This window comes from Aspergillus multicolor (genome assembly GCF_047715735.1).
Source record: "Aspergillus multicolor strain CBS 133.54 unplaced genomic scaffold BDW74scaffold_46, whole genome shotgun sequence".
In the NCBI taxonomy this organism is placed as follows: domain Eukaryota; kingdom Fungi; phylum Ascomycota; class Eurotiomycetes; order Eurotiales; family Aspergillaceae; genus Aspergillus; species Aspergillus multicolor.
This window is the reverse complement of record NW_027395997.1, coordinates 194364-215342: the sequence shown is the minus strand read 5'-3', so window position 1 is coordinate 215342 and position 20979 is coordinate 194364. Positions and strand designations below refer to the sequence as shown.

General features: G+C 52.0%; 7 protein-coding genes across 7 annotated transcripts; 1 reads left to right on the top strand and 6 right to left on the bottom strand.

Annotated features, from left to right (window-relative positions):
• Positions 1-575: 575 nt before the first annotated feature.
• BDW74DRAFT_163198 (uncharacterized protein) lies at positions 576-3175 on the bottom strand. Its single transcript, XM_073726073.1, has one exon. The coding sequence runs from the start codon at positions 2427-2429 to the stop codon at positions 1146-1148; it is 1284 nt and encodes a 427-aa protein (XP_073578446.1). The 5' UTR covers positions 2430-3175; the 3' UTR covers positions 576-1145.
• On the bottom strand, positions 2567-3175 carry BDW74DRAFT_108748 (uncharacterized protein). The gene has a single exon (XM_073721722.1). The coding sequence runs from the start codon at positions 3058-3060 to the stop codon at positions 2704-2706; it is 357 nt and encodes a 118-aa protein (XP_073578447.1). The 5' UTR covers positions 3061-3175; the 3' UTR covers positions 2567-2703.
• A 634-nt stretch (positions 3176-3809) lies between these two features.
• BDW74DRAFT_183527 (formin sepA) lies at positions 3810-9213 on the bottom strand (the record flags this gene model as incomplete). The annotated part of the gene is made up of 2 exons (XM_073730532.1): positions 3810-4571; positions 4624-9213. The coding sequence occupies 2 exons, from the start codon at positions 9211-9213 to the stop codon at positions 3810-3812; spliced, it is 5352 nt and encodes a 1783-aa protein (XP_073578445.1).
• Positions 9214-9740: 527 nt separating this feature from the next.
• BDW74DRAFT_108732 (uncharacterized protein) lies at positions 9741-10600 on the top strand. The gene is made up of 2 exons (XM_073721721.1): positions 9741-9875; positions 9978-10600. The coding sequence occupies exons 1-2, from the start codon at positions 9852-9854 to the stop codon at positions 10404-10406; spliced, it is 453 nt and encodes a 150-aa protein (XP_073578444.1). The 5' UTR covers positions 9741-9851; the 3' UTR covers positions 10407-10600.
• Positions 10601-10676: 76 nt separating this feature from the next.
• Positions 10677-12609, bottom strand: fdh (formate dehydrogenase (NAD+) FDH1). The gene is made up of 6 exons (XM_073726072.1): positions 12424-12609; positions 12215-12281; positions 12041-12067; positions 11812-11987; positions 11210-11754; positions 10677-11153 (listed from the first exon to the last, which is right to left on the bottom strand). The coding sequence occupies exons 2-6, from the start codon at positions 12215-12217 to the stop codon at positions 10807-10809; spliced, it is 1098 nt and encodes a 365-aa protein (XP_073578443.1). The 5' UTR covers positions 12218-12281; positions 12424-12609; the 3' UTR covers positions 10677-10806.
• A 1012-nt stretch (positions 12610-13621) lies between these two features.
• BDW74DRAFT_163189 (leucine--tRNA ligase NAM2) lies at positions 13622-16898 on the bottom strand. Its single transcript, XM_073726071.1, has 2 exons — positions 16310-16898; positions 13622-16207 (listed from the first exon to the last, which is right to left on the bottom strand). The coding sequence occupies exons 1-2, from the start codon at positions 16844-16846 to the stop codon at positions 13769-13771; spliced, it is 2976 nt and encodes a 991-aa protein (XP_073578442.1). The 5' UTR covers positions 16847-16898; the 3' UTR covers positions 13622-13768.
• A 402-nt stretch (positions 16899-17300) lies between these two features.
• On the bottom strand, positions 17301-20186 carry BDW74DRAFT_171385 (uncharacterized protein; the record flags this gene model as incomplete). The annotated part of the gene is made up of 6 exons (XM_073727297.1): positions 17301-18005; positions 18070-18353; positions 18886-19408; positions 19463-19843; positions 20026-20066; positions 20129-20186. 6 exons carry the CDS (start codon positions 20184-20186, stop codon positions 17301-17303), a joined length of 1992 nt encoding a protein of 663 aa, XP_073578441.1.
• Between the last annotated feature and the right edge of the window lie 793 nt (positions 20187-20979).

The window sequence follows — 20979 nt, the reverse complement described above, 5'->3', positions numbered from 1 at the left end:
CTCCTCCTCCTTCTCCTCCTCCTTCTCCTCCTCCTCCTGATGCTTCTCGCAAGTATCACAGTCCAAACCATTAACATCCGCACTCGGCGGCCCAGCGTCAAACCAAGCACACATCTCCTCCGGAAACATGCTGCTCCAGCGCATCCGAGGCGTAGGAAACACCCAGCGCCATCTTACAAAGGCCGTAGCTAGATCGAAGCCCTGCGAAGTATGCGAGGAGAACAACTCTTCTGCGAATTCGGGACCGCAGCTTCCCCGGCCGTGCAGAAGGATTGCGGTGTGCGTGTGTGGGTGGATAGGCTTCGGGGGTACTATGTGGGGGGTCGGAAATGGGGTGGACATTTTGACCTTGTTGATGCGAGTAGTAGAGGCTTTCTAGTAATCGGTTACTTAGAAATTGTATCAGGGGTGATACTTGATTGATCGGTGGAGGGGTGTAGGGGTGTTAGGAATGCAGGAAGAGGGAGGCGCTAGGCAAGGCGTGGATGCCGCTGAGACAGACATAAGGTGGAAGCCCTAATAGCGCATACAGTGACACACTCTTGCACTCTAAATTTGGATTCTTGCTCATTACCAGCTGCTCGCCACAGTTATGGCTGTTGTTGGATCATTATTTGGAAGCCTGGCGAGGATCATAAATTGCATTAAATGAGGGCAACTAAGCCTAGCCTCTACTACTGCAGACTGCATTGGGATAATGAAGGTCATCGATCCGGATTCGTATCCATCGTGACGAACTACTCACCGAGACGGCCATGCGAGGAGGTCTAGAGTGTATGTTGTAGTCTTTGCGCCCACCATCGGAGGAAGTCACGAAAGGAGCAAACACGTCCTATGCCTATACCTGCTTGAAGTGTATAACGGCTGGCACCCGACGGCTCGGAGCGTCCTGGCATCAGCACAGTTGGCGCTTTACAAAGAGGTGCCTCACTGAGCAGCGCCTGCGGCTTTTGTCCGTGTCGGCCCTCTCATTCGAGTGAGCTAGTGATAGTGACTGATGTGCTTCTTCAAAACTTTGCAGAGAGCACATTCTGCCCAGTGGGCGATGTCGCCAGAGGTAAATAGCGCTTTGAGAGTGAGTACATCACAGCCGATGGATGAGGACTCTACAGGCTAGTATGTGCTCCCACAATTCAACGGGTAACCTACTTGCCGACGCAGAACTTCTCAAAAACCACACCCAACACATCCTCAACATCGCCACTTTCACCCCTGCCCGTAATCGAGGCAAGAGCATCAGCGGCATAGCGCAGATGCTCTGCAGCCACCACAATGTCCACCTCCAGTTCATCTGATTCTGCCTCCGGAAATTCCAGAGAAGAACCAGCAGGGCTTCCGTGAGAGGTAGGAGTGGCTTGCGCCAGGAAATCGTTCAGGCTTTGTAGACATACCTGCAGGTTAGAGCTCTGGCGATGACTTACTCCCAGCGAGTCCTCCCAGTACGACCGATCGTACTGTCCGTTCGTGTCGCCATCAACTCCGGCCGGAGTGGCCATTTCCTCGAATGTAGATATCAAGCCTTGCAGGAAGGTCGGCCAGGTGTTTGTCTCAGGTTGTTCAGGTCCATTCGAGGATTCGAGGCACGAGATGCCAAAGAGGCGCTTCTTTGGTACTTCAGGGAAAAGCTGGTTCACTTGCTTGGCTAGCTGAGGCGGCACTTGAGCGGTCTCGTTCTGGCTCGGTGGCGGCAGCCGGTCACATTTATTGATGGCCACGATTATATGCTTGCCAGCACGCACACATTCGTTAGCTGCATCAACAACATCTGGCTCCACAGCAAGTCGATAGGGTGCACATCCCTCAGATCCATCCTCAACCGAGATCACCACCACGACCACATCGGACTCTAAAGCCCGCGCACGGGCCCGCCGAATACCCTCCTTCTCAACAGCACCAATTACCGGGGTGGCACTCCCCGATAAGGATCCATTAGGCTCTGAGCGTATTCCCGCCATGTCCCCCAGCTTGCAGTACCAACCACCTAAGTCGATTCCAACATCCACAATATCCCGGGTAGTGCCTTCTTCTGTACTGACAATAGCCGCCTCGCGACCAACAATCCGGTTTAAAAGCGAGCTCTTTCCCGCATTTGGAGCTCCCAGCAGGGCAACCTTGATCCCGCTGCGCATAAGCTCCCCCTTTGACGCATTCTGAATGTGCAGCTCAATCTGACGACCGAGAGCCCGCACCTGTGACGCCACAGACAGAACCAACTCGTCAGAAGACTCGTCAAAATGCTGGTCCTCTGAGAAATCAATCAAGGCTTCGAGCTCCCCGCGCGCGTATAGTAATTGCTGACGCCATTGTTCGTATCTTTTCGACAATGCATCACTTGCGCCTCGGACAGCCAGGCGCCGCTGCTGTTCTGTATCTGCCGCTAGAGTATCACCCAGTGCCTCGATTTGTGGGAGGTCGAGTCTGTCGTTCATAAAAGCTCGCCGAGTAAATTCTCCGGGCTCCGCGTATCGCAGCGAATGTTCTCCGCCGCTTGTACTCGCAATCGCTGTCAAAACCGAGCGCACAATTGCCGGTCCTCCGTGGAGGTGGAACTCTAGTACATCCTCACCGGTGACGGTCTTAGGGCCTGGAAAATACAGTACTAGCGCCCCGGCATCAAGAACACCTGCTTGACTCGAAGGATCACCGGAGGCCGGATCGTACAGGGTGCGCACGGCTGCGACACGGGGGCGCGGAAGTGGCGCTCTAGGGCATAGTGCTTTGTAGACCTTTGAAGACACGAAAAAAAAAAATATTAGTCGTCACTCCGATGCCTTTTGTGAAGATTGCAGTTTGGCTTACCGCGATGCAGGCGGGCCCCGAAACTCGAACGACAGCAATTGCAGCCCGACCAGGAGCCGTGGAGAGCGCGTATATTGTGGAGTCACTGTCTTGAAAGATTCGACTGCGTACTGATGCTGAGAAGCACCTAAGTTGCGGTGTTGAGGGTACAGAAATACTCAGGACATGGTGCAATGAATGCGCTCTACCCCAAGCCCGAATTAATGGCGAGCGAACGGGACTAGCAACCCATCGCAAGTGCCGGAAAAGAGGTGCTCGCATGCGCGGAGATGTGAAATATTGAGAAAAATATCAAGCGAAAGAAATTGACACGACTAGGGGTATATTGGCGTTATGTCGATTACTTCGGCAGTATGCTCAGTCCCCGAGGTCAAGATGCAAATTCCTGATCACGTGAATTTCTACTACGGAGCTCCCAACCCTGATGCAGACGTTGATTCTGTACAAGTCCGAGTTATATCAGATGATATGAAGTCAACAGTGTTTCAATCACTTCGCCACGCCTGCGTGCCGAATAGAAACTCGTACGCTCGATTATTGACCAGTATGACCGGTGGACCAGACATCAAACAGTAAAGTGAAGGAGAAAGGGAATATGTACAGGGACGACTGTCGTCTCAGAAGAAGCGATGTAAAGTGAAAAAGAAGAAGAGAAAAGAAAAGAAACGAGATGTTCGGGATGCGGTGAAAGATATACTCTTGAAGAAGATGTCTGAAAAAGCAATTAGCGCAGGAAGATGCAAGAGATGTAATGTAAGGAGAGAAAGGCAGGAGGAAAAGATGATCATGGCATCAGCCCTGGTCCCGTCACGCTGGATAGCACAAACAAAAAGAAAATGGCGGAAGATGTCGAGGGGTCGGGAGTAGTTGGGGGGTCAGGGGTTGACAAGTCGAAGGTATTATACATAACATGGTAACGAGTTCTCCGAGACGACGTCAGGTAGTCTATCAAACATTATATTAGGGAAAGGGTGAATAGGACGGTCAGGTTCGTTTCAGAAAGCATGCGGCTAGCTTGACGAGGGGCGATGGTCATCATCTGCCGTATCCGAAGCATTCGATGATAGGACGATAGTTGGGGGATTCGAGGTCGGGTCTTCTCCATTCGGAGGGCTAGAAAGAGCGAGACTGTCTGGCTCCGTTGACTCGCCCACAGTCGAAGTCGGTTCAGTCACAGGGGATAAAGGCGTAGTATCAGTACTATCCTTGCTTCCACTGGTGGCTCCGTTGCGCCTTCTCAACCGGCGCTTTCTCCGCTCCTCTTCCGCACTTTCTCTACGTCTCCGCGTGCGTTCTGGGTCGGGATTGTCTCTTAATCCTTGTAGCATGCTCGCTGCGCGGTCCGCGACGTCTTCGCTTTCCGAGACGGTTGGTGAGCCAATGTCCGCTTCAGATCCTTGGATAGGGGGGCTTAAAAGACCGGAGTCGGAAGCATTAGGGTCAGCGATGCCGCTGTTATCTCCGTCAGCACCAGTACCCGGGGCCTCGGCGCCTTCAAGATCTGGGATCTTTTGCCCAGAAGCAACGCGAACTTGGTGCCGCTCCTTTAATCTCGCGCGGCGACGACGGTCACGCTGATCCTTGGCTTGAGGAGCAGCAGCACGTAGCTTCTCTAATAGCGAATCCATGGCCCCACTTGATGCTGGGGAGACTGGAGCATCTGCTCCCGGTCCAGCGCCATTCGCGAGACCGGCATTTATACGCTTGCGAGCCAAAGACGCTTCGGTGCGTCGTCTGACTTCCTCCAAAGAGATGTTCTTCTCTTTGGATTTCTGTAATGACGGTTAGCAATGGAAAATCAACAAAGTCAGCTTAGGATCATACCTTCCACTCTTGTAAGAATGTGGCTAACTTTGCAAAGAAGTCTCGACGAGCACCGTCGTCGGTATTGTCTTCACCATAGAAAACCATGATATCATCGTAGGACTTGACCATTTCTTCCAGATACAGCTGCATCTGCTCTGCTTTCCGCCTAGCCTCTTTCATACTGCGCTGAGTAATTTGGCTGACACGATCTTGAGGATGAAATTTCTTCGGGTCGCTGAGATTGCCTGCATCCAAGCTTGCCTGCACATTCTTGATGTTGTCGATGTACTTCTTCGCATCCGTGCGCAACTGGTCAACATTGAGTTTCTGGAGGCCAATAACACCGCTGATCTGCTCGGTAAAGTCTTCCCATTCTGGGTATTGGTTCCGAACGATACGTTCAACGAGATCAGCAAACGTGGTCTCGTTCTTGTCGTCCTTGACCATTCCCAGACGAGCCAAAGAACTCAGCTTAAAACCTTGAGCCTGCTTGTTGGCGTCGTTCATGAAGTTACCGATATCCAGGATCAAACCAAGCACATTCATTAGAGAGACAGAATCTCTCAACGATTCGCTGACTCGCACAACCTCTCTAAGCTTCAGAGAAATATGCTCATAGTCTGGTTCGTAAGACCGAGTCAAGGCAAGTGCACGCATTCTTGCTTTCCAGTAGTGATTCAATTCAAAGGCAGTGTAAAGGTAAATCTGATCCTCGCGAGTAAGTTCACCGGGGTCCTGTTCCCGTTGAGAGCTGGCGGCATCAGGTCCAGTCCAATCTTTGCTGTACGGTGCCATGAGTTTTGATACGTTTTCCGGTATCGTGCACATTTCATCACGCTGTAAGAATTCCATGACAACCATATTATCCAGGATCTCGGTGTCACAATGGATAATCCTTCGGACAACGTCATCAGCAGGAAACTGGGAGAACTTGGACAGCGCGATCTGGAAGTTCTTCGACAAGTCATTAGAGATGATTTGCTTCTTGTCTTTGCGTTGTTTGGATGCGCCGCTACCACCAAAGATCCTAGTCTCCTTAGCCATGAATAGCCGTTCAACTTCATCCAACACTCCCCTCTTAGCCAGCTCAACGTACTTCTCCTCTTTTTCTTGAGGGGTTGTGCCGTGAGTAGCCCAAACCGTAACTTGCGGCGTGTCGACCTTATCCCAGTGAAGAGCCTTGAGCTTCTTCTTAGGTCTAATGGAGGACATGACAGGTATAGCATGAGATGGAGCACCTTGAGAGGCCAAGTAGTTTGCTCTCCAGCCACCAATGACAGTGCCTGGTGGAGGGGGTGGAGGGGGTACACCAAATGCACCACCGGGAGGCGGCGGCGGCGGTGGAGGACCGCCAAAGCCCCCTGGTGGTGGTGGAGGCGGAGGAGGACCGCCAAATCCTGGAGGAGGTGGGGGTGGGGGAGGGGGGCCACCAAGACCACCTGGTGGAGGTGGTGGAGGGGGCGGAGGGGGTGGTGCTGCCCCTGCACCGGGGGGCGGCGGAGGCGGAGGCGGAGGAGGTGGTGCTGCTCCAGAGACTGGAGGGGGAGGAGGTGGAGGAGGAGGTGGGGGCACTGCAGCCGCTGCTTCGCCTGCGGGTTTAGCATCGTCTGCAGATTGTTTGTCGGACTTGGCGGCTGCAGCTTCTACTGGCTGGCCAGGTTCAGCTGGCTGAGTATCATCCTTTGCATCGTCGGCATCGATCTTCGGAACCTTCGCGGCGATTTCACCAAGAAGGCCTGTTGCTTGATCTGGATCCATGCGTGGCCGGTGAAGATCCACAAGTCGGGCCGTTGCATAAACGACCTTATCATCGGCCTGGCCTTGCTCCTCAGTTGGCGTATCTTCCATGCTGTGAATGTACGTTCTCTTCCGGTATACAGAACCCACGGGATTGAGGCTGAGATTCAGGCGAGCTTGTTCCTCAAAGTCTTCACTAAATTCTGCATCGCCATCCATTTGCTCACGAAGCTCACGCAGTCGGTCCGAAGGGCCGTGCTGACCCCAGACCTTACCTTCCAACTTGAACTGTGTCTTGGTTCTTTCAAGCTGCTTCTCCAGCCGTCCCAACAGCCTTTCCCTGTCTAGAATTCCTCTCATCTGAGCAGGATCAGTCTCAGCCTCTTCCATGTTGGACTTCTTAGCATTTGATGCCGCAATATCTTGGGCGTCTCGAAGCATGAGGTAAAGCTCTCGAGTCTCCAACTCATTCCGCTGCAACTCCTGGGCACGAAGCCTCTGAACATCGGCAAGCTCAGCCTTGACCATTTCATTTTGCCTGCCCTGTAGCTCGATGATACCAGTCTGCTCCTCAATCTGCTTCTGCAGCTTCTTGACCAGGCCATCCGCTCCCAGCTCAACCTGTGCTTTCATCTCATCTCGCTCGGCAATTGCGGCCTCCGCTATTTGACGAGCTTCTAGGGATTCATCGTACGCCTGTCTAGCCTCTGCGTCCGTATGGAGTCGATCCAACAAACTCTGCACAGTGAATGTCAACCCTTGCCGCAAGTCGAGATCCGGCAATCTTCTATCCATAGCCACATAGCTAAGCATAGCATCCACGAGCTGGTACATCCTGAGACCATCCTCTCCAGAATTTTCCCGGATGAGAAGCAGATGCTGCAGGGCTGAAAGAAAGTAGTCGTGAGCTCGAGTTCCATTAATACGGGTTGCGATGGCGTCCGTGATTTGAAGAGGGTCGTTCATGTCCTTTACTTCTCCCTCGATACTATCCTTCGTGCTGCTACTCTCCCGTTGGAGAAGATCTTCGTAGTCGATGGCCTCATTCTCCCGGAAATGCTCAATCTGCTTATCAATGACTTCGTACTGAAAGCCCTCCATTTTCGACAAGAGGCGTTTGATGCCGCAGGATATGAACTGCGCACGAATATGGCATCGTAGCTGCAGATCATTCTCCGGTGCATCAACCAACATGTTGATGAGTATCATGGTCGAGACCGCGTACTCCATAAGAAGGTTCTCCATGCCGATTCCGCCACTGCGATATTCCTCGCTCGCACCAACCAAACTGCCCATCTTGCCACGCCCATCAACTGTAACCTCAACGATGCGCATCCACGCATCAAAGCGGCCGGTTTCGCCCTGGTGGTTTTTGACATGGTCCATAGCCTGCAGAACTCGTTCATGACCTTGCCCTTCAGCCCAGTGGCAGAGGAATGTGAGTACTTCGCTGACGAGCTTTCTAGTGTTCAGCCGGGGAGAAAGTAACGAGCTGATGAGGGCCACAATGATCTGCTGATGACCAAGAGCATCGTCTGCACCATATTTGTTGTTCATCAACGCCTTCAGACACTTGACGATATCGTATTCGCGGTCCAAATCTTTGTCCCCAGAGGGAGGTGCAGGAACCGGGCCTGTGACTTTCTTGCGGTTGATTTTTACGAGTACATTGGTCAAGGCGATTTGACCTTGCGCTTCGACAAAGGCTTTTACCCAGCTGATCGGTTGCGTTCGTAGACTGACACTCAAACTGGCTAATTGTTTTGAGGTGATAGTGTCATCCATCACTTTCTTCACATACCACTCGGGACTGCCTTCTTCATCCGCTCGTTCGAGAATTCCAGACGGACCATCATAACCATGTGTTTCTCGAGCTTTCTGTTTTCGCTTTTGTTCCCCTTGTAGTTCCGTCAGTCGGTCTTGGTGTACCAACGTCCACTTCTTAGATGCTGGATATGCCATCATCTGCCGCCTAGCCTGCTCAGGAAGGTTTTGCCAACCGCGTTTCTGCATCAGCTCAAGGAATAGCCGGTCCACGATCCGATCGTCCCTTGGTCTGGTGAGATACTGTTCCGTGTTTTGCGGCCGAGGTTGGGCAGGCGGGATCGCGCCTTGAGCGCTCAATCCGCGGCCTGAATTTGCTGCACCATAGTAATTACTTCGATCGGTAGATGGCGAAGGCACGACCGTGCGCGAAGAACCGTCCGTTGAAAAATAACCTGAGCCCCGGGTATTCGAAGAAAGCGAGGAATGGACGCTCGCTTGATCAATAGACATGCGTGAGTTAGACGAAGAATCCACCGTCGACGAAGAGTGGTGGCTGAACCCTGCATTACCCGCAGAACTTCCAGGCCTCCCCCACTGCTGATACCGGGCTCCCTTATCCCCCGTGGTGCTTGAGCTCATCGCAACACCGTGTGGCGGTGGCCGAGGCCCTGTGGGATGTGAATATTGTTGATTGTTGCGCATGTTGGTCGGATCCCACGCTGGGTATTGGTGGAAGTCGCCTACGCCTTTCGCTAAATGCCCGGGGGACGGCTCTTTTCGAGGCGATGTTTCGGCTTTGGAAAGGTAGTCGACGGAGATGGGGGTCTTGGTATCTGTGGAAAGGCTCTCGAAAGGTATGGAAGTAATGGGGCCCGCTGATGTCGAGAGATAGGATGGATCTATGTCGCCAAAATCCACGGACTGGACGGAGGACCGCTTTGAGTATCTGGATGAGCGGGAACCGGCAGCACTTGATGGAGGTGCAAGGCTCTCCCAGCTCCCGTGGGAATCGTACCGATCTTCCGCTGGCTTCTCTTTGTGTAGTTTTCTCCCGAAAAATGATTTGCCCGCCGATGTTTGTCTTGACTTATCAGTAGTTGGCATTTTGACGTGCGTCCCGGCTGGAGAAATTCATGAGCGTCGTCGCACTGAACAAAGAGCCGGGTAAGTAAGCCTTTTTCCTTTATCCGGTCAATAATACCTGACAATCCAGGAGACCGCGCAAGGAACGTGACATCAAAGTTCCAGTGGGCGGTAATAATAGTGTCGTTTGCGGTTGATGCTTTGACTCCTGACTGATTTGCACTAGTCTCGCGGCTCCGCGGTTAGGACGAGGGGAGGGACAAGAGATAGTGTTGTCACCTTCCTCCTTCGCCGAACATTCGGACCGAATTCAATGTCGTTAATTGGGGATATTTAGCCCTAGGCAGCCTGACTAGACGCCTCGTACTCTCTCCTGGGCTAAAATCCGCAATTCGGGTTGAGGTCAGATACCTAGCGCTCGGATTTCCTGGGTATTAGGGGAAACTCTAGAACCGGCCGCATATCACATGATATCTACGCCTCATGATTCAGGTGTCAAACTACAGGCGTCAGCATTCAGATTTGGAGGCCGAACGAGATCCATTACGAAGGTTAAGCCTGTGGCGGCCTCGAAGACAAAGAGTGTCTGGCAGCTCAGATGCCCTGTAGTCGTCATTGAAATCAGATTGTGAAAATCTACAAATCTACCAGGGATCACAATGGGCGCATCCAGTCTCGCAAAGGTACGGCATTCCCCTAAATATATATCTTCTACCGAAGTTTCGAGCCCCCCAAGTACAGTGCTAATAGAACAATGCTAATCTTATCCCAACCTCACTGTCTAGACGATTTTCATTCCCGCCATCATATCCCTAACCCTTTACGTGCTCATCTCCTTTCTGATCGTCCCCTTCTTCCGGCGCTACCACCAACGATACTCGCAATATCTCCCTCTAGAGACAATCACCGCGCACACGTCCTCACTCTGGGAACGCATAGCCGATGCGATCATGCGCCGTTTCCTACCCTCGTCCTGGCGACAGCAAGCGCATATCTCTGATGCGAATGATAACATCAGCATTCTTGACGAGGAGGGCGAGATCATGGTTGGGATGAATATGGATGCCGCGCATCGCGAGGCGTTAGAGAGGCGGCGGAGTACCATTGCGGAAGATGAGGGGAGGCTAAGCCGAGATCTTGAAGAGGGGTTTATGGATGATAGTGATGAAGAAGGGCATCGGGGTGATTGGAGGGGGCGGGGCGCACTTCGATGATGTGTCAGTCTTATGTCTATCTACAGCCCCTTCTTTCGATGATGTCCGGAATGCTGGGACTTGCGTGTATATACGTAGAATTGGGTCGGCCTCGGCGTTCGCCAATGAGCATCATAGCACTGTTATCTCTTTTTCCGATAGAAGTTGTATTTCTGTAGGTGAGGGATTAATGACTAGGCGTCGCTATACCGCATATATCAAGCGTTAAAGAAATAGTGAAGTATATGCATGCTCACTATCTAGGGCTATGCGAACGAAGCATCCCATAAAAGTTTGAAGTAAATTTGTTTTAATTCAGGTATCATAACTTAGTAATAGAGAAATGGACCCCCCGCAGTGGGGTTGTAGACCAGGAAAATGCGCCGTAAAGTATTTTCATCATCTCATCAATGTGACCCATCTATTTCTTCTCACGCTGACCGTAGGCCTTGGTGGCGTAGTCACCGCCGTGGACGATCAGGTCATGAGGGTTGTAGTCGAAGCGGCCGGAGAAGTAGCTGTCCAGAATGGCCTTGGTGCCGTTGGCGTAGCGGATCTGGGCGTCAATGGAGGTACCAGACATGTGAGGGACCATGGCGTTACCACCACCCCAGGGGTGCTCGGCGTAGCGGAGCGGGTGGTCCCTGGGAGCAGGCTGAGGGAACCAGACGTCACCACCATAGCCGCGGAGGTGGCCAGACTTGAGAGCCTCGGCGACATCCTCCTTGACGACGATAGCGCCACGGGCAGTGTTGACGAGCCATGAGCCTTGGTGGAATGTTAGCTTTATCACGGTTCGAATGTGTACTAGCAAAGAGGCTTACCGGGCTTCATCTTGGAAATAAGCTCCTTGTTGAAGAGACCGCGGGTCTTCTCGTGCAGAGGGCAGTTGATGGTGACAACATCACACTGAGCAACCAAGTCCTCAAGAGACTCGACGCGGCGAGCGCCAATCTCCTTCTCAACCTCAGCGCTCAGGGGCTGGTAGTCGTAGTACAGCAGCTCCTTGCAGTCGAAGGGCTTGAGACGGCGGAGCACACGCTCACCGATACGGCCGACCCCGACGGTTCCGACAACCTTGTTCTCAAGGTCGAACTCGTTCTTAGCGACAGCGGCAACGTTCCAGTCACCGTTGCGGACTTGGTCGTGGGCGGGCACGAAGTTGCGGACGAGGAGGAGGATGGTCATGACAACGTGCTCAGCGACGGAGACGACGTTGGAACCAGTGACCTCAGCGACGGTGATACCACCGTTGGTCTTGTTGGCAGCGTTCAGGTCGACGTGGTCGGAACCAATACCGGCAGTGACGGCGAGCTTGAGGTTCTTGGCCTTGGCCAGACGCTCGGCTGTGAGGTATCCAGGGTGGAAACTGTGATAAGGTCAGCTGCTGAAGCAATACCCAATGTAGTTCCGGGCCATCACTAACGGGGTGGTGATGATGACTTCAGCGTCAACAAGCTCCTGGTCGAACTTGGAGTTCTCGCCTTCCTTGTCGGAGGTGGTCACCAGGGTGTGGCCCTGGTCCTCGAGCCACTTCCGGATGCCGAGCTCGTTCTCAGTAGTACCGAGGAGACCAGGCTGGTCTTTGGCGTGAGAGCCACCCTAATGGTTCGTTAGTCCACTGCCAGATGGTCGAGATTTAAGAGATAACTCACATCGTAGAGGACCATAAGAACCTTGCCCTGTAGGCGGGAAGAAGCTGTTAGCATGCGTGCACCAGGATTATGACCAGGCCCGAGGCGGCCGAGCATGGGCCTGCTCAACGAGCTGGAGGGCAGGAGGGTGGAGAGCGGCCGTCGTGTCTGACGGGCGAAAGAACGGATAAGTACCATTTTGAATGTGTGAGAAGCAAATTGCTTTGAGAAGTTGGTTGAGAAGAAAGAAGATAGACGGATACTGTAGGACGAGGTCAGCCAACTGCTTTATATCATAGATGATAGCAACTCTATTCCGGACAAGTACGGAAGAGCGGGAGTGACGAGATGGAGTGGAGAAAGATGCATCATGGACAAGAAAAGACAGGAGAGGGAGGCCTTACAAGTCCGGTTACAGAAGGATGATGAGATGATGAGATGAGAGATAGTTTCAGACGGGGAATATAGCCTGATTATATAGACACTTGGGCGGCGGTTTCGCAGCTACTACTCTCCCCTTCCCCCCTCCATCGTGACTGAATCCACCGGATGCGCATCCGGGTGTCCGTGAGCGGAGAGGCAGGTTGCAGCTTAGGCTCAGGTCGAGGTGGTCGGACCAGATGCCCGTGGAACGGCGGCTGGATGGGTCTCCGCATGTTACGTGAGGGGGGAGCTTCCAGTAGCCGCCTCAGCGTTTCATCAAAGCTTCATCCGGCATTCGCGGACATTTTTGCCATTATTTGCCTCCCCTCGTGCAGCATTCGTCCTGGCTGGTGCCCCTGAGTGGTTTGCATACAGAAACTGTCCGACCATGGCCGCATTGGCGCTGCCAGGATGGCTTGCCATAGGTGCGGGGAATCCTCGACCATCTATCTAGTGCGGGGTGAGGGGAACATTCTTCGACTCCTCCCCCTCATTGGACTCCCAGTCTCGACTCCTAACCCACCAGAAGAGGCAATATTCCATGAGCGCCTGCACCAGGTCTATCTAGGTGAAAAAGGAGATATGAGTAGCCTTAGCAGCCTATGGATTGGCATTTGATGAGTTTAGCACACTAATAGTGCATTCAGCCTGCATTGCTATCAGAGTACAAGCGTCGATAAGGCTAACACTTCTTAGAAAAATACTGGTCTAATCGCAAAACACTACTACTAGTAATATCATTCAAAAGCCAGAGACAATTGATGTGAATACTTGATTCTCGTTGTCCCCATCGTGATGCAATAGTCAAATGTTGGCCGTTCTTGCGGGATGACGTTTCGGAGCCCGCTGAGGGGCACCAGCTACAACCAAGGAAGGAGATAAAATGCGCGGGCGGCATCCACAGCGGCGCCCAATTTCAAGCAAGGAGAGTAGGAGACAGAAGATAGAGATAGAATCAAGAATCAGCCCTCTGGGAAATCGACCCTCGACCGAGTCACGCCCGTGAAATGACCGAGCTGATCTCCTCGCCTCACCATCTTCAAGCTGCGGTGATGAGGAGAAGTCTCCATTTCGAGCTCGGAGGTCCCCACCACTCCGCACACTCCAATTCTATATTCATATCCAGCCAAATCATCCGATGGCGATGCGCGTGGCGCCAGACGTTCGAGAATTACCCCAATTTGCTTCAGGGTGAAGTTCCGAGAAATCGTGCGACTACCGGAGAAAAGATGTCCGTTTGATTTTTCCCAAGGTACTCCGTACTCTATACAGTAATATCGCAGCTCTATTCTAATATACACAGGTTTACGAAGTGAGCAGACCCGGTTAGAAGACGATGTTGACCAGCTTTCCGCCCTTCACTACAATCACCCGTCTCCGTTTCTCCCAGTCGTTCCGTTCCCGCAACCAGAGACGTCCTTCTTCGGTTTCCAGAATGCGACTAACAATATAGTCCTGCTCCGTCGAGCCAGACTCCGAGGTTGTCGGTGAGAGCATTCTTGGGATGGTTACGGTGAATCGCAGCTTGCCATTTATCTGAACCGCTACTACCTGACCCCCGCGCGCCGCCAAAATATCGGCTTGTTCGGCCGTCAGAGGAGGCGATGGCCAAGGGCAGTCAAAGACTGTCAAAGCCTTGCGATCGAGGTCCGGCTGCTCTGCAAGAACAGATGAATGAAGAATTTCCCAGGATTCTGACGACAATGCTGGAGCCACAGGGGCTAAAAGGCGCAATAGGGAGGAGACGGTGAGATAAAGGACATGCGGGGAAGTGGGAGTGGATGATAGAAGCGAGTTGGTCAGTTTTGTCAAGTCAGAGATGACTGTGTTGAGTCCATAGGGATTCTTCTCAAGGCAGTTTGTAACGGAGCTGACGGTTCGATGGGTGGTCAGTATAGCCTCAGCATCACTATCGCTCAAACTCTGCAATGGTTCCAGGCTTGCAGCGTTCATACTTGCTGCTACTAAATCAGCCTGCTTCACCTTGTACGACGACGAGGCTAGCGTCTGCTCTGCGTCCACAACAAGCTTCCAAAGCCGGCCGAACCAGCGCTCGATACCAACGATCTTTGTCTCATCCCACTCGAGAACCTCGCTGACGGGCGCCGAGAAAAGTACATGGGCGCGTGTGGCATCAGCACCGTACTTCGAGACACACGTCGTCGGGTCTACACCATTGTGCTTGCTTTTCGACATCTTCTCCCACGAGACATCCGGTGTTTCGCCTGACTTTTTGATAACAGGCTTGTCCGGATTGGACATATCGAGCTCGTCGGGAAGCAGAAACCGACCCGTAGACGGTTCCGTGAACGTCCTGCCGTGAACCATGCCCTGGGTTAAAAGGGTCTTGAAGGGCTCCGGTGGTGCAGCTAGCTCTGCAGTTCGAGCAATTTCCGGGAATAGATCCGATTGGGCAAGGAATTTGTAAATGAAGCGAGAGTAGAGTAGATGCAGGATTGCGTGTTCAACACCCCCAACATACACATCGACTGGCCGAGCCACCGAGGGAGAAAAAGGCTGTTGTTTGTTCGCTGAGTCTAGGAAACGGAGGTAGTACCAAGAGGAGTCAACGAATGTGTCCATGGTATCTGTGTCGCGCCTCGCCTTGCCTCCGCAGCTTGGGCACTTGGTGGCCATCCACTCCTGGTCGGATTCCAAAGGGCTTCCTCGCTTTTCTCTCAACCAGTCGCCCTTTAACTCCGGCAGCTTCACCGGAAGATCGCTCACAGGAACAGGCTGGGGACCGCAGTCCTCGCAATGGATAATGGGAATTGGGCTTCCCCAGTACCGCTGGCGGCTAATCAACCAATCCCTCAGCCTCCACTGCTCGACGAAGTCAGCATGGTCAGTAACTTTGAGATCGTTTGTAATCATTCTGCCCGCTTCGCGAGAATGGAGGCCCTGGTATTTTCCGCATTTTGTGGTCAAGAATCCTTCGTGTGTGAAAGGCCGTGCCTCCTTGATGGAGATATCACTTGCATCTGCATCGGTACTGGTTGCAGACTCCTTTTCGGCACAGAGAATGATAGGAATGGAGTCAGGCCGTGCGTTTTCTTTGAAAAACAAAAAGTCCCTCGAGTCATGACCCGGAACTCCCATTACCGCGCCCTCTCCATAATCGCTGAGGACGTACGGCGCCACATACACAGGCAGCGGACGAGCAAGATGAGGAGTGTCTTTATCGATTACACGCAGAGGATTCGTGACACTGAAATTAGGCAGCTTATACCCAACTTTAGAGTCTGTTGGAAGCATCGCCGCTTCGTCTAAGAAATTCCGCAAGGCCGCATCCTCTTTGGCGGCTTCCCGGACAAGAGGGTGATCCAACGCGAGCGCCAGGTATTTTGCTCCATAAAGCGTGTCCGGACGAGTCGTGAAAACATGCAAATCAAGGTTCTTGCTGTCGCCGCCTTCAACGACAAGAGGGAATCTGATCTTCGCGCCATAAGATTTTCCTAGCCAATTTCGCTGCTGGATCAGCACTCGCTCGGGCCAGTCGCCGGAGAGAGAGTCGAGATCTTTCAATAGTTGTTCCTTGAAGGCAGTAATGCGGAAAAACCATTGTCTAAGCTTCTTTTTCTCGACCTTGGCGCCAGATCGCCAAGAGCAACCGTTCGCATCGACCTGTTCGTTCGCCAGTACCGTCTTATCAACCGGGTCGTAGTTGACCATCGCTTCCGCCTGGTACGCAAGCCCTTTCTCATATAGCTTGAGAAATATCCGTTGTGTATGCTCGTAAAACTCCGGCGCGCAAGTCGCAAATTCCTACAATGTGCCGACAGAAATCGACCCTGGTTAGCAAATAGTGTTCCCATAGATAGCCGTACCTGGTCGGTACTCCATGCGCGCGCAACAAGAAAGACATACCCGCTCCCAATTGAATGTCGTCGAGATACTTCGTAACTGCTCTTTCATCCTAGCAATATTCTCCGTCGTCCAGCCTGCAGGAGAAACGCCATGCTGAATCGCCGCATTTTCCGCCGGCAACCCAAAGCCATCCCAGCCCATTGGGTGTAGGACGTCGTGCCCGCGCATTCGATAGAACCTCGCTAGCACATCGGATATTGTATACACCCGCAGGTGCCCCATATGTAGCGTCCCAGACGGATAGGGAAACATGGAAAGGATATACGACTTGGGCTTTTCACCAACCGCTCCCGCAGCGGTATTCTCAGCGGCGCCGGCGGGGGCGCGGATCGATAAATCGCTCTGCCATATCGCCTGCCACTTTTTATCTAGAGCCGGTAGATCGAGTTTCTTAGATATGGACGTCGCAGTTGTGGTTGTGGTAGCGTAGGAGAGAAGGCCCGGAGCCGATCGCGGAGGTAATGTGTATGTCTTGCATGGCCGGAGCGCAAGCGCAGCCCGGATAGGGCTCAATCGAGAACGGAAAAGATGCTGCATGATTTTCAAGCGTTCATGCTGTTATATGCCCAGGAGTTCAAGCCATTGCTAGGACAAAAAAAGTATGAGGTTTCAATAAACAATATTGTTAGCCGGTTGATCGCGAGTCCGCAAGTATGATGTTTTAAGGTTGAAGTCACAGAAGTCTAATCCTTTCTTGGTTTAGCGCGTAACTAACCTTGGAAGGGGTCTCGACAAATTGATGACATGCCCGATCTTGAATCGAAGTTGAATGATGAAGACAGGTTGGATCAAGAATCTGGTTGAGCAGTACACTGGATAAGTGGATTGGGATTTATATACTTGCAATAAATTACGTCGATCTAAGGGTGCTGACGTTATGGGTCAATTTGAGACGTAGAAACCATATATACATTGTGTGAATTTATATATAAGTGACGCTTTTCTAGCCAATCCATATATCGCAACTTCCGTACACGTTTAGCATTGTAGTCTATAGCCGCAAAATGCCTCCGTCATGGTCTATGCCGCCTCTGAAATGGTCTGATAGCACTCTACCTCCCAGTATGGTTTCCTCCACAACGCCCTCAACATGCTTGGGCTCAATGCGTCCATACCAAATCCCCTTACCGGCCAGCGGATGGGATATAGACGAGTCGCCGTACTTCATGCCTTTCGGGATATACACGATGACGTTACCCGCGTATTTGTGTCCGCCAATATGACTGATTAGTCCAATATGAGCACGATTCGGGCTATCAAAGTTGTCAGTACCAGTGCCAACAGGCGTAGAGATACCCTTTGACTCCAAGACTCTTCGGAATTGCTCCTCCAAAACTGGCGCCATAACCCCACATCGCATATCACGCCCTCCATGACCACAAATCAAAATAACTGGGGAATGCTGCATGTCCACGGCGTCAGGAAATTCAGAAGCCAACTCCGGCTTTCGAAGCAATTCGCTATGGCGCGGCTCAGGTAAGGTCTCCGTCATCGGACTTAGCTGTGTGGGAAGAAGAAATGCCCGTACAAAAGTCGAGAGGTCAACATTAGCTCTCGACGAGTCTGTCGCATCAACCGGTATCGAAGGTATGTATTTAAAGCTGGGGAATAGGAAGGCCGAGGCAGCACTGGGAGAAGGAGGACCGGCGGAGGTAGGAGGTAAGGAGGAGTTCGTGACCATAACATTATTGAAGGGCTATGGAAACAACGTCAGTTGGTCAATCTATGCAGTGCGCAGAAGAGACTGGGCGTCGACTTACATCTGCATATGGACCTCCACGCCCCATTAACTTTTTCAGGCCTCTGACGAGCTTTCCCCAATTCTGGTCCACTCCGTCATCCTCAATCCGACTTGTCCAATCTCTTTGTCCGGTACAGATAACTATTTGCTGAGCGTAGGCCGCCATTGTCCCGTTCAGCGGATGGTCATGGTCGAGCGGCAGTCCTTCCGGCATGGATGGAGTCGAGGGACATGAGCATTTCGGCCCAGGGCAGCTCTTTGTCACAGGAAATGGCGGCGGGATGTCCAACGGAATTCGCCTCTCTCTTGAAAGACAATTGGAACTTGATAGACCTCGGAATGTGGTTGTTGCTTGCGAGCAGGTCCCAATCTGCCGGGTGACAGATGATCGCCAGCCTGTAAATAGTAGCCCCATTGTCAGACTGAAGTATAGGCGAGCTATCGAGTCCCAAATACTATCCCGCGTATCTGCATTTGCTGGAGATAAACCCCATGCAGCCTTTTGGTCAGAAATGATGTAGGAAAAGCGGTTCCCCGAAGACGCCGAAGCCGACTCGGAGATAAGACCCGATAAGCCTTGAGTGAAAATGCGGAGAAAGTACTCGACGAATGAGCGTAAGAATATTAACACTACAAATTTAACGGCATCATATAGTAACATAGTTACTTCGTATGGATAGTTATATATACGGTCTGCTGTGCCTTTACATATAGCAGCGCCTCTCTAAAGATGGCCTTTCGGGACACGAGGGTCCGTTTAGCTATCCAGGGCACTGAGACCCGGAAGCCAGTAGAAAACCCCCAAAAGAAAATGTTGTTTTCTGTGATCACGAACTTGCAGCAAAATCTGCCAGAGCGTGCAAGGACTCCGTCAACGGCCACAAGGTGTAAGAAAACCCAATGGCTCCCGCGACGAGGAGCAAATAATACGTGACAGTCCACCTAAGACCGAGCTGGCCATATGAGTATTCAAGGCTCCTGTCAGAGGCTTCATTCCCCCTATTGAAAGTCGGCCTAATTGAAACCGCAGCCTCGACCCTTCCCCATAGTCGAGGAAGTCCACACCAGTTGCAGAAGGCATGGATTAGGATGACTGCGAAGAGAGATCCAGTCCGAAGGTAAACGAAAGTGGCGTACCAGCCGAAAACCGTCGTGTATCCGAACTGAAAAATAGAGCGAAGCACTGCTGCAATAATTGAAGCATCTGGATGCGTCAATCGGAACTCATAGAAATGATGCACATGAGCCACCCCGAAGTACAAGGGGGCGACCCAAACGATACGTCCTGGGCTGACTTTGGCTAGGAGATGGAGCGGTATGATTGCTGATCTGAACATAACCTCCTCTGTGATAGGACCCTGTATATCACCCTTAGCAGATGAGCCATATAATCTGGGCCACAAACAACTCACGGCGACGTAATTTCTCCATCCAATCCAGCCACCTAAAGTTTCAGATATACGGGTTCTCCTGAACCATTCTCTCCATTCGCCCTCGGCAGCTCCGCGCTCGAAGAGAGGCCCAGTAAATAGTATGGCAGTCAAAAATAGGCCACGGAAGACATCCGTGAAGCTGATCGGCCACCAACCCATGAGCTTGAGGGCATGGAGGATGGACGAGTCATCTTCGCCAACAATGAGCCATAGTACAGCGAAGCTACAAATGAGACAAGACAGCGTTACAGCTCGAATTCTGGCTCTGATCACAGATGGAGCATCGCGACTCAGAGTAGCGGAAGGCCGCGTAGCCGGTGAGACATAGAACGGGAGCACGTAAATCAGGGTCAAACAGATCTAGCCAAACAGATCAGCAGCTGCCCCATGGTACGATTAATGCTGTCTCAGGAGAGCATCGAGAAATTCGGAACACTCCGTTCGCGAGTCATCCCTTTCCTCGTGTTCTCCTTTACGGATGGGCGAGGATGACGCTATTTTTGTTCAAAGCGTTGAGGAACGCTCAGACCAGGAGGACATACCGAAATGCCAGCAGCTGCCTGGGCCGAAATAGCCGGCTCATCTGGGCCAAATGATCAGTAAATGTGCAACAGGGTAGATGTTCCTAAGAAAACAGAGGAGTACCTTGTTCTTTCGAGTACAGCGTCTTAAGACGAGCCAGGAGGCCGCTAACCGGGGCCATTCTCACAGTCTCCTAGAAGCTAAAGCTCGGGAGAGCAGGTAAATAGGGGGCGGGATACGAGACAAATATAGCCCTGGAGCACAATATTGACGACGACAGGAGGCTAACAGCATCAGGAGAAGAAAGGCTAATGAATAATAAACATGAAATTATGGCGATGTTGATGATAATCAGACCTTCAAGAATATCTAGTCTGCCTGCTATTGTTGAGGCGAGGACAAAGGTAGGCCACGCGGATTCGTGCCTGAATCCAAAGGCACCAATGCACCGCCATCGTCTCACCAACCCCAGACACGGTCTCGACGCCATTATTGCCCTCAACCACTTTTTTGGACAGCCAACATCTGTTCTGGACCCTGGTCCGTATCTTGCTTTGTGAGATATATATCTGATTTGCTCTAATCTAAGCCTGGTGATAAACCATCAGTCACCTCAGAATGCCTTGACAGAGTTACAAATGTCTTCTTTCCCGGAATAAGCATGCGATAAACTCCAAGTGACAGGCACTCCACTCTGAATGAGTTGGCAGTCTTACGGTGATCCTTCTGCACCAAGAGGATTTTTGAGTGGCTGACTATGCATGTTTTCTCGATTTTAGCCGTTCTTGCCCCTGACACTGCACTGTTATTGGATCGTCAGGGCGAATTTCCCCCTCGCGATGCCAATGAGCTTCTCCAAGATTTCGAGTCCATTTAGCGCACTCTGCCACTCAGCCACGACGGAGTGGATCGACCGGTCCAGCTTTCTTGCCAGGAATTCCTGGTCTTCTACGGAGTAGACTACTACTACACTG

Bases quoted from the DNA above. Each gene is read 5' to 3' on its own strand.
- BDW74DRAFT_163198 (XM_073726073.1), bottom strand. From the start codon at position 2,429: ATGAACGACAGACTCGACCTCCCACAAATCGAGGCACTGGGTGATACT.
- BDW74DRAFT_108748 (XM_073721722.1), bottom strand. From the start codon at position 3,060: ATGCGAGCACCTCTTTTCCGGCACTTGCGATGGGTTGCTAGTCCCGTT.
- BDW74DRAFT_108732 (XM_073721721.1), top strand. From the start codon at position 9,852: ATGGGCGCATCCAGTCTCGCAAAG. The intron at 9,876-9,977 runs GTACGGCATTCC...CTCACTGTCTAG, and splicing joins GCGCATCCAGTCTCGCAAAG to ACGATTTTCATTCCCGCCAT.
- fdh (XM_073726072.1), bottom strand. The intron at 11,755-11,811 runs GTTAGTGATGGC...ACCTTATCACAG, and splicing joins GAAGTCATCATCACCACCCC to TTTCCACCCTGGATACCTCA. The intron at 11,154-11,209 runs GTAAGCCTCTTT...CATTCCACCAAG, and splicing joins TATTTCCAAGATGAAGCCCG to GCTCATGGCTCGTCAACACT.
- BDW74DRAFT_163189 (XM_073726071.1), bottom strand. From the start codon at position 16,846: ATGCAGCATCTTTTCCGTTCTCGATTGAGCCCTATCCGGGCTGCGCTT. The intron at 16,208-16,309 runs GTATGTCTTTCT...GGCACATTGTAG, and splicing joins CGACATTCAATTGGGAGCGG to GAATTTGCGACTTGCGCGCC.